We start from the raw sequence: 15,051 nt of genomic DNA, 5'->3' as shown, positions 1-15,051 counted from the left end.
AGACAGGTCAATGACTGAAAAGTATCGAGATTTTTGAATTCGTTGCAGAATTCCCGTCATATTAGGGAATGGAAAATCGTCACGCTTCGTACACGAATTAAGCCGACGTGAATCAAGACAGATTCTCCATTTTCCATTAGCCTTTTTAATGGGAAGAAGCGGATTCAAAAACTCTACGGGTCCAGAGCACTCTTCGACTACTCCGAGTTTCTGCATTCGCTCAACTTCTTCATCAATGACCTTCTCGACGATTGGTGACCACTTATACATGGGTAACCTCCGCGGCTGTGTTCCCGGTAGAAGCTCTATTGGATGTTTTAGAATTGTTGTTCGTCCGAGACTTCCTTCTGCAGTTGCAGGAAGCCGTATAACTGCCTCAAACAACATCTGTCGCTGATCGTCCGTCAAATGGTGTTCAGTATCGATATCCTTAGGTGACTGCACTGTTGACGTAGGTATTTCTACCGTGGGCATTTCTAAGCTCTCGTCTGTCTCCCGAGATTCTTCAGGATGTTTCTGGTTAAATGGTTCAATCTGAAAACATAACGCTTGATCATCGTCTGAAAAGAAATCCTCGGCTATCATTAGGGGTGTTTCCTCCGTGGTCTGGGACAGAGGGTTGCCGGAATTCTGACTGCTTGTGTCCTCAGCGATCATCAGCTTGAAGTCAAAGGTGTCTAAAAAGTCTACTCCTAAAATCAGCAATTTAGAAACCTCCGGTACTACGATCGTGGGTACCACGCACGTTCTTGTTCCGTAGGTGTAAGGGATATTCACGTACCCAAGGCACGTGTATTCCGTACTATCCGCTGTTTTTATTCGCAAGTTACACTGGTGAATTTTCAAGCCAAGTTTGTTGATCAGGCTGACTGAATTGATGATGGTTACTCCAGCTCCCGTATCGGCCAGTCCTTCGACTTCTTCCTCAAAAATTTTCACTCGAAGGTGCGGACAACGTCTGAAACAGGTGTTGATATCATATATGTGGTTGAATAACTTAAACGGTCGAATGGGAACTTCATCTACGATTCTTTCAGGGGATCTGTTCCCGGGAATCCCTGACATTACTCGTTTTTTGGTACCTCGGGCGACGAATCTCGAGGTCGCAAATTATGGTTTTCGGGACACCGGTATGCAGTCGTTTCAGGTGCTCCACAAATGTGGCAGAAAATGCCTTTCTTGCGATTGCAGTCTCGCCACATGTGTCCACTCTGGCGGCAATTCCAGCAAAGTAGCTGACTGTTTTCTTTTTCGCTTTTGTCCTTAGGACCGTTAGTATTTCTCTTGCGGAGGTTTTTCGGTTGTAGTGCCAGCAAACACGCTTCTTCGTCGTCCCCCGAATCTTTATCATACTCTTCGTCGCAGTCGATAGCATTGAGAGCTGGCTTCATCACACTCCGCGGCGCATACAAGTTGGCTTCTAACGCGTCGAATCGGTAACACAATTGAGCTAAATGTTCAATTGAATTGACCGGCTCTAATGCCAGTCTTCGCTTGTAGGAAATTTTCATATTCTCTACAACGATATCGAATTTCTCCTCCCTGGTCATCTTGCGGGTCATCCTTTGCGACATGGCCTCCAAATCCGTCAAATAGGCGCTGAACAATTCGTTTGGCCGTTGCTTACGATTCCTCATTTCCTCCCGGATAAATCGGTCTCTGTTCGGATTGTCATAGCGCATTTTCAGGTAGATTAACAGCATGTCCCATGTCGCTAGTTGACTCTCGTAGGCCGTAAACCATACATAGGCGTCATCTTTAAATAGCAAATGAGCATGCATCCGCAACTCATCTGGGGTGACCTGGTACGAGCGACTAAGGATTTCTACCTGACGCAAGAAATCTACAACCGGAACAGGATTAGAATCACCCGAAAATTTCGGCCATTTCTCAATTATGTTACAGGTCTGATGAGGCAATCTCCTACGGGACGAATAATTCGCCCAATTTCCACCAAGATTATCCGGTCTTCCAATCACATTAGCGTTGGAATACGAAGGCTCCCCGCCGTTATCAAAAGGAGATATCAAACCCGGATCCATTCTGGGAGGGTCGACGCGTACACCTGAGTTCGAATGTTGGTTATTCCTTACAGATCCACCATAGATAGGCGTCGTCCGAGGCAACTGCAATGGCGGATCAAAATCCACTTCGGGGCGTTGATTGGCCGCTCTGGATATCTGCGAAACCTCTGGATCATGTATTCCAATGTTGGCAATTCTGTCAACCAACGTATCGACCACGGGTGGGTTCATCCTTCCTGGAAAATGACGTTCCGACGTGAAAACTTGGTCCAAGTACGACTGGATGTATCCTCGAATCTCAGATTTGTGCACAAAATCACTCATATCTATCTTTTCTTGGGCAGGTTTCCCACGAACAACTCCGGGGCTCACCATTTGTCGTGCTGCAGCAAGCGGTTCACTACTCACTCGTTGCTTCGGCGGAATCAGTGTATTCGGAATGCTGCTTTTGAATTCTGGAGTCTCCCACAGGCAATCCACCTCGATCGGCCTCAACGGGTTCCGTGGTTCAAATCGGCTGACCGGAACACCACCTACAGCTCCTTTCGGCGAAGCGATCCCCGGCGGAACTTCTCCAGATTCCCTACGTTTTGCCGGTATCATTGGTTCGCGCACCTCACCCGCGACATTTTTGAGGCCGTCCTCACCTCTGTCCTCGCCCTCCATTGGTTGTTTACGAACTGCTCCAGTCGAAGCCACTGCTGCCTTTGGAGTTCCTTGTGGACACGATAAGGTGCCTCCATCTTCAGTAAAACTGATTAACTCTTCCCCTACTGGAGGTAGAGATCCATTTGAGATACGGGTTTTTACTGGGGTTGATACGCCCACGCCGTCACCGATTGCATTACTTCCGGTGTTGAACTGCTTAGCCAAAGATGCTGTCACATCCCTCATGTTCATGCCACGAGCCGCAGCTCCAGCAGCCTCAGGTCGATTTGCTGCCAAACGCATCACCGGAACCAAGTCAGCTGCATCTCGCAGATCCACGTTGTAATACTTTAGCATCATCCGATTGATCACGTCCAACAACTCCTGCTGATTTCGTCGCTGAGCATCTGTTTCAGGCACATAACGGCGCACTCTTTTGTGGTAATGCACAAGTCTCGAAAAACACTTTAAATCGTCTGTCTCTAACAAAGTTTCAATTTCTTTTAGTTTAATGGGAACAACCACGAAGTCACCGGTCAACGAGTACTCCGTGTTCAAAATTGCATCCCCGTTTTCGGGTTGACGTAAGGCCAACCGTAGGGAACGGTAACGCGTGTCCATGGGCCCTTCGAGAGGGTAACCCCGAATGGACAGCTCATAGTCAACCTCATCCTCCTCCAAATCTTTCGCGTAAATGCGATATGTTTCCATCATAGTATTGAACAATCAAAGAAAAATGTATATTAAGAAAAAAAAATCAATGGAATTCAAATGGTCTTAACTTAGGAGTCGAAAAAAAAAAATACAACACTCAAACAGCAAAAAAAAAAGTAGAAAAGAAAGAAAAAAAAAACTAAAGCTAGACACAGAACAAACTGTAGTAATACTAATCTTAACTATTTTCTAACCAAATCTCAAATTCAAAAAGTTATTCACATTCAATCTAAATTAATGCTTCAGCTCCAATTCACTTTAAATTCAAAATTTATTCCAATTTGTTTCTAATTGTCTAATTTCTCATCTCTCAGGCCCCACGTTGGGCGCCAAAATGTAACGAATCAGCTCGAGCTTATCACAAACAGCAGCTTAAGCGCCACTTCCCCAACGAGGAAGGCTGCTGATGCTGTTTGGGTCCCGGCTTTGAGACCCTCTTCTAGGGCGAGTTTTAATAGTTGCTCAAACACACCAGCTATTCTTGGCTTCCAAATGACGACCCGACTTACCTTTCGAATCCCTCCCGTGTAAACCTCAAAAAACTCTTTGGCCTTTGGCCCCCTCAATTCATAAAATATGGAGCTAAAAGTTACGAAAAAAAACCGATTTCAAATCACTTCAGTAGAGATTTCAAATCAGCGCAAAATATCGCCTAGCTGTGCCTATGTAGGAACCAGTGCAAGGTTTAAAAATAGCTTTATTGTTCCAATTTTCCTTGCACAATCAATCTCCCTAGGCTACCTATCTTAAAGCTACTCTTCTCTCTTCATGCATGCAAGTACTTGCCGGCAGGTTCCAACGACGCGTTGATCGGGGCCCCGACGTGGCTTCACCTCGATGCTCTTCGCTCTCGTGCTCAGGCTCTCCGCGTGACCGAGGGGTGATTCGACCAACGTAGTTGGGTGCAACTTACCACTTTCGTTTGGTTGGATTTGTCCAGCGACCGCAAAGTACTCTCACGACGCGTGTCCAAAGCTCTCTTGCGCCTCGGGATGACGACGCCTAGCACCACTGTAGGGACGTCGGGTGCTGGTCGGTGATCGTTTTGGCTTGACACCGAAATTCAAAATTGAGTCCTCGGCGGATATCGAGCAGTTTGGTTGCGTTCTAGCACTCGGTCGGATTCTGGGATAGAACGACACTGCAGTGAGTACTCACGAGCCACCGCAGCGGCGCATCGGGATACGCCTGGACTAGTTGCACGTGGTCGACGACAGTTGGCGGTTGTCAATGGTCCGAGCCCAAACAAAAACCCCACGTTGTAGGGTTATTCCTATAACGTGTTCATTAGATTTTGGCTTCGCATTAGAATCCGTTGTATGCTTACCTCAAAATTTACCACAGTAAATTAATTACAGCACACAATCAGGTGTGATAACAATCTCGGAAGGCTCACTATAAAACGGTTAAGACTATCGTTAACATAGTATAAACTTTGAAATTTACAAAAGTTTTACCTATTCGATTCTTAATTTGTGTAATCTTCGCACTTCCGGATTAATAACGTTCTCAAATTATCACTATCGAATTCTTAATAACTTCCACTAGCGTCGTATTAACTTTCAGTTAGGCACATCCGCACTGATCGTAGATCAAGACTCAAGTGATGTTCTTCTTTCAGAGGACTCATCGCCCTAGTCATTGTTTAAAACTCTACTGCGCAATAAATTTGAACAAAGAATTTCTATAGGTTTAACGTTCAATAGCAGCTACTAACCCAGCATTCCCTATGCAGAAATTAGAAGCGCAATATGCAAATATCAGGTAGGCGCTCATCATCTTGGAACTCAAGAGAGAGAGAGTGGAGCAAAAAATATTTAAAACTGATTTTACCGAAAACGATCAGAAGCGATCCATCGAGTAAAGAAGAGTGCCTAAGGGTTTGTGCTCATGATAAGCTTTTCGCTCTGTTGGTTCTTTTCCAATGCACAAAACGAGATTGAGAATTAGTCTTGGCAAATAATATTAAAGTGGTGTACAAATTGGAACATGAATTATTATAGCATTACAGAATGATGCTGTATTCGGCAAAATTCTTCAGCAAGCTCAGAACTATCTGATAGTAAGGTTTTAGGTTTGGGATTTATCCGCTAGGTGACGCATTGTGTCTGAAAAACTCTAACACGTATATCTCGATACCCTAATGAGGTACAAGCATGTCGTTTTCAGCAAAGTTGTTCAGCGGGTAAGAACTATCTGGCAATGGCGTCTTTGATTCAAGAATCGTCCGCTAGGTGGCGCCAGGGTAAAAAATCTTCAAACTTGTATATCTCAGAATCCTGATAAGATAGAATGATGCCGTCTTCAACAAAGTTCTTCAGCAAGCTAAAAACTGTCTGAAAGTTGAGTCTTTGATGCGTGATTTACTCGCTAGGTTATTCGCTACACCTTCTTTTACCCCCCGCAGACAAATTTTGCCCACAATATTGCTCGGTTTTCTCTTCCGGGAATGTCTCCGGGAATTTCTACAGGAACTCTTCCGGGCATTTTTCCAGGAGTTTCTCCCAGAATTTCTCTTGAAATATCTCCTGGAATTCTCACGGAATTTTTTCCAGGAATTCCTCTAGGACCCACATCAGGAACTTCTGCGGAGATTCCTTCAGGAATGCCTTCGGAAGTTTCCCCAGGAATTCTTATGGGAATTCCTCCGGATTTCCTCAGAGAATTTTCCCAGGAATACCTCCATGAGTTCCTCCGGGAATTACTCCATGAATTGCTCCGGGATTTTCCTCAGGAATTCTTTCAAGAATTTCTCCAGGCTAGATTTCTCCGCGAATTTTTCTAGGAGTTCCTCCATGAATATCTCCGGGAATGTCTTCGGGAATTTCTTCGGGAATTTCTTCAGGAAATCCGCAAGGAATTGCTTCGGAAATTTCTTAAAGGAACTGTCCGGGGAATCCTCCAGAAACTCCTCCGGGAATTCCTTCAGGAAATCGTCCGTGACTTTTTTTTTCAGAAAGCCCTCTGAGAGTTTCTCCAGCAATTCCTCTGGGAATTTCTCTAGGAATTCCGCCTTTGTTTTCTCCAGGAATTCCGTTAGGAATTTCTCCAGAAAATCCTTCCAAAACTTTTTCTGGTATTCCACTAGGAATTTCTTTACGATTCCCTGCAGGAACTTTTCCGGAAATTCTTCTAAGACTCCCATCAGCAATTCCTCCAGTGATTCCTTCAGTAATTTCTCCAAGACTTTTTCCGGGATTATTTCCTGGAATTTTTTCGGGTATTTCTCCAGGAATTCTCCCGGGGATTCCTCCAGGAATTCCCTCAGGAGATTCCTCCAGAGATTCCTCCTGGAATTTTCTTCGGGGAAGCCGCCCAGGAAGGAGGATTCCCTGGAGAATTTTCCAGAGGAATTGCTGGAGAAATTACCGGAGAAATTCCTAGAGAAATTTTCTGAGGAATTCCTGGAGGAAATCCTAGAGGGATTCTCAGAGGAAAACTTATAGGAGACATTCCCGGAGGTATTCGCAAAGGAAGTCCTAGAGGAATTCCGGGAGAAATTCTCGAGTGTTTTGTGAGAAGAAAAATCACGGAAAACTTCCTGAAGAGATTCCTGGAGAAATTCCGAGAGGATTTTCTTGAAAAAAAACGACAGTTTTCCTAAGAAAATTCCTGGAGATACTCCTGGAAAAATTCCCGGAGGAATTCGTAGAGATTTTTTTGGGGGAATTCCTATAGAACATCCCGAGTAATTCCTGAAGAAATTCCCGAAGGAGCTCATGGAGGAATTCCCGGAGGCACTCATGGGACGAATTCTTAGGAAAATTCTAAGTGAAATATCCGGAGAAAATCTCGGAAAAAAGTCTGGAGGAATTCCTGAATTCCCAGAAGAATTCCTGTAGACAGGGATGGGAACACTCACTTGCGAAGAGGTACACTCACTTGCTATTTTCTCAGCTCACAAGCGTGTAATCAAGAAACGATGTATGGACGACTTCTACCTTGTGGTTTTGTCTAAAAGTTTCCCGAATAGAGTAGGGGTCGCACACGCATACCAATGTCGTGACAAAGCGGAGAAAGCAACTCTCCACGAGGTGATTGTAATTTACATTCACCTCGTGGAGAGTTGTCTTCGCAGCTCCCTCACGATTTCGGCATGCATGTTCGACCCCTACTCTATTCGGCAAAGTTTTAGATAAAACCACAAAGCAGAAGTCGTACATACATCGTTTCTTGATTGTACGCTTATGAGCTGAGAAAACAGCAAGTGAGTGTAACTCTTTGCAAGTGAGTGTTCCCATCCTTGCCTGTAGAAATTGCCGAAGGAATTCCTGAAGGAGTTCCTGATGGAAGTCCTAGATGAAATCCTGGGGAAATTTCCGGAGTAATCCGCTGAGGAATCCCCGGAGAATTTCCTAGAGGATTTCCCGGAGGAACTTCTACAGGATGTCCTAGAAGAATGCTCGAAAGATTTCCTGAATTTATTCTTGGAAGAAGTTCTTGCCGAACAACTATGCTGCAAATGGAATACTTCTTGTTCATTATGGTGTTCATACAAATATTTTCTAAATACTTGACGGAACCTATCGAATTATATCAGAACTAAGGACACCAGATACGCCTTACTTCTTCTTAACTTTCGGAACAATTTGCTGGACGTTTTCCGATTTTTGAGATAAAGTTGTTTGAATGTTTTGATTGCTGGTGTCACCTAGCGTCACCGTTGCCGGATAGATCTCAAAATGCCGAACAATTTTACTGAAAACGCCATGCTTTTAGTTTATTACAGTAACGAGATACACGTGTTTAAATATTATACACAAGATGCCACCTAGCGAATAAATTACGAATCAAAGACTCAACTATTAGACAGTTTTTAGCTTGCTGAAGAACTTTGTTGAAGACGGCATCAATCTATCTTATCAGGATTCTGAGATTTACAAGTTTGAAGATTTTTTTCCCTGGCGCCACCTAGCGGACGATTCTCGAACCAAAGACGCCATTGCCAGATAGTTCTTACCCTGTTGACCAACTTTGCTGAAAACGACATGCTTGTACCTCATTAGGGTATCGAGATATACGTGTTAGAATTTTTCAGACACAATGCGCTACCTAGCGGATAAATCTCAAACCAAAAACCTTACTATCAGATAGTTCTGAGCTTGCTGAAGAATTTTGCCGAATACAATATCATTCTATCTTATCAGGTTTCCGAGATATGAGGGTTTGAACATTTTTAAGGGCTGGCGCCGGTAAAGGCTGGGTATGCTGCGCAATTCAGATCCCATTGTGATCCACTAGCCTCTGCCAAGCAACTCCTATCCCTACCTCCACGCGGTACCGGCCGGAAACTATGAGCAACCTTAGGGAAGATCGGGTAACCAACCCCGGTGGGAACTTTGGTCGTAGGCTGACAGGGAAGGGGGGGTTTGCTTCGGCAAACCTGAGCGTCTGTTCTCCAGGAGGAGCGGCTCACAACAGCGTCTGATCCCCATGTTAGGGGCGGCTGATCTACGTCCGAGTGCCAGGGAAGGACTCTAAGCTCAACTGTGCACTATGGTCCTCCGGAAAGTAGGGGGTTGGTGTCAGGCCCTACGAGCCAGCCGTAAAAAACCATTGTAACGGAAAATCAGCAACAGAATAATACGAACCGAGACCAACGGCAACGACCCCAGCGAACAAAACGGACTTGTGATTGGAAACTCGGTACGTGGAACTGCCGATCTCTCAACTTCATTGGGAGCACCCGCATACTCGCCGATCTACTGAAGGACCGCGGGTTCGGCATCGTAGCGCTGCAGGAGGTGTGTTGGACAGGATCCATGGTGCGAACGTTTAGAGGTAATCATACCATCTACCAGAGCTGCGGCAACACACGCGAGCTGGGAACAGCTTTCATCGTGATGGGTGATATGCAGAGGCGCGTGATCGGTTGGTGGCCGATCGACGAAAGAATGTGCAGGTTGAGGATCAAGGGCCGATTCTTCAACTTCAGCATAATAAACGTGCACAGCCCACACTCCGGAAGTACTGATGATGACAAGGACGCATTTTACGCGCAGCTCGAACGCGAGTACGACCGCTGCCCAAGCCACGACGTCAAGATCATCATAGGAGATTTAAACGCTCAGGTAGGCCAGGAGGAGGAATTCAGACCGACGATTGGTAAGTTTAGCGCCCACCAGCAAACGAACGAAAACGGCCTACGACTCATTGATTTCGGCGCCTCCAAAAATATGGCCATACGTAGCACCTTTTTCCAACACAGCCTCCCTTATCGTTACACCTGGAGATCACCACAGCAGACGGAATCTCAAATCGACCACGTTCTGATTGACGGACGGCACTTCTCCGACATTATCGACGTCAGGACCTATCGTGGCGCCAACATCGACTCCGACCACTATCTGGTGATGGTCAAACTGCGCCCAAAACTCTCCGTCATCAACAATGTACGGTACCGGCGACCGCCACGGTACAACCTAGAGCGACTGAAGCAACCGGATGTCGCCTCAGCATACGCGCAGAATCTCGAAGCCGTGTTGCCAGACGAGGGCGAGCTCGATGAGGCCCCTCTAGAGGACTGCTGGAGTACAGTGAAAGCAGCCATCAACGACGCAGCCGAGAGCACCATCGGGTACGTGGAACGGAATCGATGGAACGAATGGTTCGACGAAGAGTGCAGAACGGTTTTGGAGGAGAAAAACGCAGCGAGGGCGGTAATGCTGCAGCAAGGGACTCGACAGAACGTGGAACGTTATAAACAGAAGCGGAAACAGCAGACCCGCCTCTTTCGGGAGAAAAAGCGCCGCCTGGAAGAAGCGGAGTGTGAAGAAATGGAACTGCTGTGCCGTTCCCAAGAAACACGGAAGTTCTATCAGAAGCTCAACGCATCCCGCAACGGCTTTGTGCCGCGAGCCGAAATATGCAGGGATAAAGACGGAGGCCTCTTGATGGACGGACGTGAGGTGATCGAAAGGTGGAAGCAGCACTTCGATCAGCACCTGAACGGCGTGGAGAACGTAGCCACGACGACACCAGTGTAGCGGAGGACAGAAATGAACCAACTCCCACGCTGAGGGAAGTTAAGGATGCCATTCACCAGCTCAAAACCAACAGCAGCTGGTAAGGATGGTATCGCAGCTGAACTCATCAAGATGGGCACAGAAAAGTTGGCCACCTGTCTGCATCGGCTGATAGTCAGGATCTGGGAAACCGAACAGTTACCGGAGGAGTGGAAGGAAGGGGTAATCTGCCCCATTCACAAGAAAGGCGACAATTTGGAATGTGAGAACTTCAGGGCGATCACTATTTTGAATGCTGCCTACAAAGTGCTATCCCAGATCATCTTCCGTCGTCTGTCACCTTAAACGAATGAGTTCGTGGGAAGTTATCAGGCTGGCTTCATCGACGGCCGGTCGACAACGGACCAGATCTTCGCCGTACGGCAAATCCTCCAGAAATGCCGTGAATACCAGGTCCCAACGCATCACCTGTTTATCGACTTCAAAGCGGCATACGACAGTATCGACCGCACAGAGCTATGAAAACTCATGGACGAGAATAGCTTTCCCGGGAAGCTCACCAGACTGATAAGAGCAACGATGGACGGTGTGCAGAACAGCGTAAGGATTTTGGGCGAACTACCCAGTTCATTCGAATCTCGACGGGGACTACGACAAGGTGATGGATTTTCCTACCTACTTTCCAACATCGCCCCGGCGACGAGCCGGGGTAAACAGCCGAGGTACGATCTTCTCAAAATCCGGCCAATTTGTCTGTTTTGCGGATGACATGGAAATTATCGCTAGAACATTTGGAATGGTAGCAGAACTGTACACCCGCCTGAAACATGAAGCAGCAAAGGTCGGACTGGTGGTGAATGCGGCTAAGACAAAGTACGTGCTGGTAGGTGGGACTGTGCGAGACAGGACAAACCTTGGCAGCGATGTTACGATAGACGGGGATACTTTCGAGGTGGTAGAAGAATTCGTCTACCTCGGCTCCTTGCTAATGGCTGACAGTAACGTGATCCGAGAAATACGAAGGTGCATCATCAGTGGAAGACGTGCCTACTACGGGCTCCAGAAGAAACTGCGATCGAAAAAGATTCACTCACGCACCAAATGTACCATGTACAAGACGCTAATGAAACCGGTGGTACTCTACGGACACGAGACATGGACGATGCTCGAGGAGGACCTGCAAGCACTCGGAGTTTTCGTGCGACGCGTGCTAATGACGATCTTCGGTGGCGCGCAGGAGAACGGTGTGTGGCGGAGAAGGACGAGCCATGAGCTCGCTGCACTCTACGGTGAACCCAACATCCGGAAAGTGGCTAAAACTGGACGGATACGGTGGGCAGGGCATGTTGCAAGAATGCCGGACAACAACTCTGCGAAGTTGGTTTTTGCTAACCATCCGGTTGGTAAAAGAAGGCGTGGAGCGCAGAGAGCACGATGGGCGGACCAGGCGGAGCGTGATCTGGCGACCGTTGGGCGTGACCGACGTTTGAGAGCTGCAGCTGCAAATCGAGTATTATGGCGGCAAATTATTGATTCAGTGTTATCATGAAATCGATGTTGAACTAAATAAATGAATGAATGTGTTTGACCTAGGATCTAACATCCTAGGGTTTGACAGGATCCAACTTCAATCGATTACCCACATGTGCAATGTATTGGATACACAAATGTTTACATAAGCGATGATGGATTCTTCAACAAGGTGGAGCCGCACCCGGGTGATTGGTTGAGACAGAGGATGGAGAGCGGCAGTCGCAAACCGAGTATTATGGCGTACTGTCGTTGTTGATGATGATGTGAATACATATGTATAAAATGTATAAGTATAGGGGTCACATTGTTACTTGCACCTACTCGGGAGCCGGCGCCCCCGGTTTCAGTCTAGCTCTATCCTGGGAACACTGGAATTGTTAGCTTCGGACCGGAGGTAGCTCAACTCATGAGGCGGGTGAGGGTCTTCTTGAGCACTTGTTCAAAATCTGTTCTAGGCGGCACCACCATGCGTCGCCATGGACCGAACCCTGGACGTGAGTTCGGTTGTTGGCCCCTCTGATGAGTGGAAACTATTAAAGAACCAAAGAAGAGTCCCGGAGATGGATGATGGAGGGCACTCGTTTGGAAAATTAGGAAACTCCACCTGGGAATTTGTGCACGGTTGGTATACGGCCAGCTGCGCGGGGGTCCAGCTATTTGCCGAGTCATTTGCCGTCGTCAGTTGGAAACTATGAATCGCTTTTCCCTGCATGCGACCGACAGGGAGTGACTTCGTATAAATATTGCCAAAGCGTTTTATTTAGTGATTTGAGAGACGGATGCGTGCGAAAGTCTTATCACCATAGGTTGGATCACAAACCACACCTCGCTGGCCGTGATGGTCGTGTCGTTGGCTTCGATGTGTCAAGTCGAGTTCGCATCTCGCGGCATTATTGTTGCTGTAACGCGTTCCTCCGAGCCCAGGCGGGGACATGCAATAAAATTTATAAAATATACATGGCCCCACACAAGGCGAAACCGTAAATATGTTGCAAAAGGCCATCCGTGGACATAGCCGAATAACTACAGTTTTATTGCTGCCATCAGGCGACGACAACATCAACAGAACAGAGCGGCAGCGCAGCGCAGTGCATTCCCGTAAAAATAACAAACATGTTTGGTTGGGTCGTCTGTCTCTCGTCGCCGACTCTGTCGCTGCTCTTGTGTCACGGTCTTCCGCGCTCCACCGAAGTGCCGTGCTTGCGGAGTTTGCATTGAAAAGGGATGGTACTTAACTTACCGTAAACAAGTGGAGCTGCAATGTTGTGTTGTAGAAAACAACAACGGCGGTAATGCTTTCAACAACAATAACTGATTGCAATTTGTGGTGGCCATTTGCCCTCGCAGACAGAAAAACTCCCCAATTTGGAATTGTTTAGCACATGATGTAAGCTGATTCTTCAGTATTTACTGATTGAAATGATTACAATAGAGTTTCGGAATTAAGAAAACAAAGTTTTTTTTTGATTTGCTGTTATCATTACATACTATTTTGTTTCGTTTCGCTAACAATTTGTTCAACAAAAATTCAGACGATCAATACTAATACGAAATCTTACTCGCAAAGATCACAAGTTTCCAAAACGACTACACCCACACTCGAAAGCCGAACCATTCGTTACTCGTGTGACGCCACCCTGAGCCACCTCCTGCGTTCGGCCGGCGTCGAGGGAGGCCCCACGTGCTTCTCTTTACCACCGTGAGTTTTGACAAACGCCAGAAACGTGGTCCAAATCAAACTAAAGAAACCGGCCGCAATGATCTGGTTCTTCTGCGGCACCAGCGAAAAGTTGATCGTCTGCACCACCGGCCAGTAGACGAAACCCACCTTGTAGGTGTCCCAGAACTTTTCCCGGACCTCCTCGGCCGCCTGCGATTGCTTCTTTCGCTCCAGGATGCTCATCCCGTAGAAGAAGAACACAATGGCGAACGGATCGTACGCCACCTGCTCGGTGAAGGCTTTGGTCATCGACGAACGGAAGTCCCGCCGGGGCCACATGATGTTGGCCACGCGCATCCACGAGTACAGCATCGGGGCCGAGACGAACGTGCCGTACAGGCTGTATCTGTTGGGGAGAATACCAATTACTTAGAATGTATTTATTCAGTCTAACGTGAACGTGAAGGAACAATAACAAACCTTAAACAGCGCTGCCAGTCGTAGTCCTTCCAGCGTTTGCCCTCGAACGTTTGCTGCAGGATGCAACCCAGCGGCCACAGTGCCGAGTAGGAGATCATCCCACGGAGAATTTTGTATTCATTGGTGAACTCCACAATGAATCGCCACCACATGGTTGCCTACGGTGGATTCTATACCAAGAACGAACCAAGAAGAAATCTGAAGTTCTGTAACAAAATAATAACAAAGAAATTTTGATGATTAGGAGTCGAACATTTTGTTTTGATATTTATTATGTGACTTGTTTGATCAGTTGATCATGAATATGCGACGATTGCTACGATGTTCCATTCTAAACACAAAGGACCTCAAAGCAGTTTTTAAAGATCATCATTGCACAATGCACAATGGTCCACGAGTCCACGAGCTAGATTTACAAGGAAAGATGCATTCAGCGCCTTCAAATGATTTTTTAGGAAAAAATGGTCTTCTACAAAGTTGTCCCTAATAATTAGGCCCTCTTTCCAATGCGCATGAAAATTAGGGTGGTCCATATTTTCAAAGAAATTGGAAACCAAACTTTTTTTTATTTGCAAGAATAACTACAATACATTCTTTGGAAAAATTGTAGATCTACCAATTTTGAGCAAGTTTACTGAAGACAGTTTTACGTAGCTTAAAGCTACGTTATTAACCAATCTAGAGATATTTTTCTGAATTGCTTTGGGTGGTTCAAAAAACCGGTTTTCTGACATTAAATTGTCCGGTTTCGATTTTTCATTCAAGTCGCCCAATAAACACTTGCAGAGCATTTGATGACGCGTCGTTTCGTGCGCTGAGTTGGACGTTATCTCTTTTGGTTCAATAGTCACAGGTGTTTCTCTTAAAAAATCATAGTTTTTGAAAAGGTGATATGACGGGTTGGGGCAAACATAAAAAATATCTTTTGCGAGTTTTCGATAGAAGATTCTGAGGGTCAAGTCACATATACCTATCAACTCAGATGATGTATGTGTGTGTGCGTGTGTGTGTCTGTATAGAAAAAGGC

The 15,051-nt window shown here is 46.3% G+C and overlaps 2 protein-coding genes across 2 annotated transcripts; both read right to left on the bottom strand.

Moving 5' to 3' along the window:
* LOC134285617 (uncharacterized) lies at nt 1–5,392 on the bottom strand. Its single transcript, XM_062846740.1, has 3 exons — nt 4,844–5,392; nt 4,714–4,781; nt 1–4,659 (listed from the first exon to the last, which is right to left on the bottom strand). The coding sequence occupies exon 3, from the start codon at nt 3,384–3,386 to the stop codon at nt 1,065–1,067; it is 2,322 nt and encodes a 773-aa protein (XP_062702724.1). The 5' UTR covers nt 3,387–4,659; nt 4,714–4,781; nt 4,844–5,392; the 3' UTR covers nt 1–1,064.
* A 7,936-nt stretch (nt 5,393–13,328) lies between these two features.
* LOC109398996 (mpv17-like protein) lies at nt 13,329–14,261 on the bottom strand. The gene is made up of 2 exons (XM_062849189.1): nt 14,025–14,261; nt 13,329–13,950 (listed from the first exon to the last, which is right to left on the bottom strand). The coding sequence occupies exons 1-2, from the start codon at nt 14,174–14,176 to the stop codon at nt 13,503–13,505; spliced, it is 600 nt and encodes a 199-aa protein (XP_062705173.1). The 5' UTR covers nt 14,177–14,261; the 3' UTR covers nt 13,329–13,502.
* Between the last annotated feature and the right edge of the window lie 790 nt (nt 14,262–15,051).

The sequence above is a fragment of the Aedes albopictus genome, chromosome 1, assembly GCF_035046485.1.
Source record: "Aedes albopictus strain Foshan chromosome 1, AalbF5, whole genome shotgun sequence".
In the NCBI taxonomy this organism is placed as follows: Eukaryota; Metazoa; Arthropoda; class Insecta; order Diptera; family Culicidae; genus Aedes; species Aedes albopictus.
The sequence above is the reverse complement of the archived record's forward strand: the minus strand, read 5'-3'. Positions and strand labels throughout refer to the sequence as shown.

Coding starts and splice junctions, on each gene's coding strand:
- LOC109398996 (XM_062849189.1), bottom strand. CDS start 14,176: ATGTGGTGGCGATTCATTGTGGAGTTCACCAATGAATACAAAATTCTC. Junction 13,951..14,024: donor GACTGGCAGCGCTGTTTAAG/GTTTGTTATTGT, acceptor TCTCCCCAACAG/ATACAGCCTGTACGGCACGT.
- LOC134285617 (XM_062846740.1), bottom strand. CDS start 3,386: ATGATGGAAACATATCGCATTTACGCGAAAGATTTGGAGGAGGATGAG.